Source organism: Mus pahari, chromosome 11 (assembly GCF_900095145.1).
Source record: "Mus pahari chromosome 11, PAHARI_EIJ_v1.1, whole genome shotgun sequence".
NCBI classification, from domain to species: Eukaryota; Metazoa; Chordata; class Mammalia; order Rodentia; family Muridae; genus Mus; species Mus pahari.
This window is the reverse complement of record NC_034600.1, coordinates 8,934,237-8,937,256: the sequence shown is the minus strand read 5'-3', so window position 1 is coordinate 8,937,256 and position 3,020 is coordinate 8,934,237. Positions and strand designations below refer to the sequence as shown.

Genomic DNA, 3,020 nt, shown 5'->3' with positions numbered 1-3,020 from the left:
GCACTGAAGCTGTTTATCAGGTTTAGGAGTTCTCTGGTGGACTTTGTAGGGTCACTTATGTATACCATCATATCATCTGCTAATAATGATATTTTGACTTCTTCCTTACCAATTTGTATCCCCTTGATCTCCTTTTCTAACATCAGTTCTTGAAGGCATCTGTGTCAAAAACCAGTTGACTGTAGGAGTCTAAGCCTTCTTTCTGGGCGTTTTTTTACTCCATATCACAACTTTTTTATATCATGTCTTCTTATTTAATGATAGCTCTCTTAGTATCCTATTGGTTGATTTCATTTTTTGTCATTCCATTGTGTTATTTATGGTGCTGGGTTTTTTTCCATTTTTATTGATTCTTTGTACATTTCAACTCATGCACCCCAATCCCATTCATCTCCCCATCCCTCCATATCTGCCCTCTGCCCTTGCAACCTCCAAAAGAAAACAAAAAAGTAAATAAAAATTAAAAGAATAAATCTGGCTGTAGTGTGTCCCACAGGTTTGCCCAACAATTTTACTTGCAAATGTTCAGTACAGTGAATCACTAATGTGGTTCAAGGCCTCTGGCTTCTGCTACACGATCAATATTGGATCCTCACCTGGACTCCTCCCAGATATCCATGAGGTCCAGCTCCTTCATATACTCCAGCAGTTCATAGATGGGATAAATATTAGGGTGAGCCAACTTATAGCCTTGGTGTTTTGTTCAGCTCTCCTGTTTGTGGCAGCTAGCAAAAGGCAGTACTGACGCTACCTGGGCTCAAGCCATTTGGGCCAGCTCTTCAGCACTGTTCCTGCTAGGGATGGGGCCATCTCTCCTGCTCTCACACCCTTGGGCCAGCTCTCCCTCACCAGCAAGGGGTGGGGCCAATTACCCCATGAGGGGGCAACTCTATTGTGCTGCCCAGGTGAGACGCAGGAAGGGGCTTGCTCTTCTGAATGTATGCTGATATTTATATAGAAACATTAGCAGAAAATTAGTATCATTCAGTGGATGACATGGGAATCCACTACCTGATAAAGTGAGGCTGCTTATTTTTCAAATGCTGGCATATGTACCATGAAAAAATGTTCTCTTGAAAAACAAGGAGCAATGTATGTATATATATAATATATATAAGTATATATTCATAAGTGTTTCATATAAAATGTTTATATAAACATCTATATTGTTTTAAAATTTTAACAAAAGTTTATTGGCTTAAGAAATGTCACTCATTTGAGCACAATCCACAGTGAAGATATGGGGGAATGTAGCAATAACTATATTTACTTCTTTTTATAGACTTTTCTTCAAAAGAACTAGAGATCTTCATTTGTTCGTTTTCATCTTCCTGGCTTCAAATGTTTGTTGCAGAAGCAATTTTTAAAAAGCTGTGCTATCAGGGCCCCACTAGTCCGTGCACAGAGCCACTCTCTCTTCAGAAAATAGTAAGCTGCGCCCTGCTCAGGGGCTTGTTTCTTTGTTTTGTTTCTTTTTCTAAGAAGTTAGTTCATGAGTTCAGTTTTAATTCTTAGTTATTTCTCGTAAGTAGACAAGACACAACTTATAAATCTTCTAACACATTAAGGAGCCGGGGTTTTTTGTTTGTTAGTTTTGTTTTTTGTTTTTGATATTTCTCAAAATTACATTAGTGGGGCACTGGAGAGATGGCTCCATGGTTAAAATCACTTGATGTTCTTTCAGAGGACCCAATTTCAGTTTCTAGAATGTATGGATCTTCTGACTTTAGGCACACTGGTGTGCATCTACCCCCTAAACACACTCACACACTCTCTTTCTCTCTCTCTCTCTCTCTCTCTCTCTCTCTCTCTCTCTCTCTCTCTCTCTCTCTCTCTCTCTCTCTCTCTCTCTCTCTCTCTCACACACACACACACACACACACACACACACACACACATATACACTTTAAATAAATAAATAATAAAAATAAATCTTTTAAGGAATAGATTTAATTATTTGGGGGAATAGTATAAAAAAGTAATTTTGACTTGATCATGTTAGATACTAAGTTCTAATGCCCTAACACTTCTTCAGCAAGTGCCAAGTCCATTGCTTATTGTGACACCGGGCAAACTGCTTTGCAACAGGACTGGTGGAAGAGTAGTTTCACTCATTGTCCCATTTTCTGGACTTATCTTTCTTTTGAATAAATCCATTAGCAAAATAGAAATAACAAAATACCTTTTGACTATAAGTCTTTAAGTATAAAAATATGTAAATCATCAAAAGTTGGATATGAGACTTAATCAAAAGAGCGTCCCTAAATGAGTATTAAGATTGAACTGGAAAGTTAAAGGTACCATCCTCTACAAGGTATTGACAAAATAATTACATAGATAGTCACACAGAACTGGCAGGGTTAATACTTAGTCGTGCTTGGAGAAGATCATGTACCAACCTAGCTATGAAATCAAGAAAATATAACCAGACTTAATAGCAAATTAATGAAGTAACTCCTTTTACTTTCTTTGTAGTTGTGATAATGATATAATATCATTTTGCAACAGATAGATTCCTACTTGCCAGTTTTGGGAAAAATGGACATACATGGGGCTAGAAAGATGCAGATGCCAAAAAAACTCTGCCAGCGGCCTTGCCTAGAGTCTCAAAGAGCATTACTAATGCTGAATGGTACAAAACAGAAACAAGCAGAAGGTCGGCCAGAGCTCCTGTAAGTAGTGTTGTTGCTGAAGCTGCACTTTGTTTTGGAATATGGTCTTTTTTCTGAAATTCCTGGTCCTTTAGTTTATTCTGGGTATTGTCTGCATATGATGATTGAAAGAAAACTCAATTTTGGACCTATAAATAAATAAGATTAGCACTTTTCTTTTACTATAATGCACTGACCATACTTCCTTCCTATTAAGTGCTTCCTGAAAGAAATGAAACTATTAATCAAGTCTTCATAAGAATGTTGTCTGAGGGCTGGTGAGATGGCTCAGCAGGTAAGAGCACCCGGCTGCTCTTCCAAAGGTGCAGAGTTCAAATCCCAGCAACCACATGGTGGCTCACAACCATC

The 3,020-nt window shown here is 38.1% G+C and overlaps 1 protein-coding gene across 2 annotated transcripts in view; it reads left to right on the top strand.

Moving 5' to 3' along the window:
* Positions 1–3,020, top strand: part of Slf1 (SMC5-SMC6 complex localization factor 1) — a 77,068-nt gene that overhangs the window by 67,454 nt on the left and 6,594 nt on the right. For both annotated transcript variants that reach the window (XM_021208334.2, XM_029543906.1), the window contains exons 16-17: positions 1,283–1,428; positions 2,509–2,672. In XM_021208334.2, the coding sequence (XP_021063993.1) occupies positions 1,283–1,428; positions 2,509–2,672 (310 nt within the window). The remainder of the gene's footprint in view (positions 1–1,282; positions 1,429–2,508; positions 2,673–3,020) is intronic.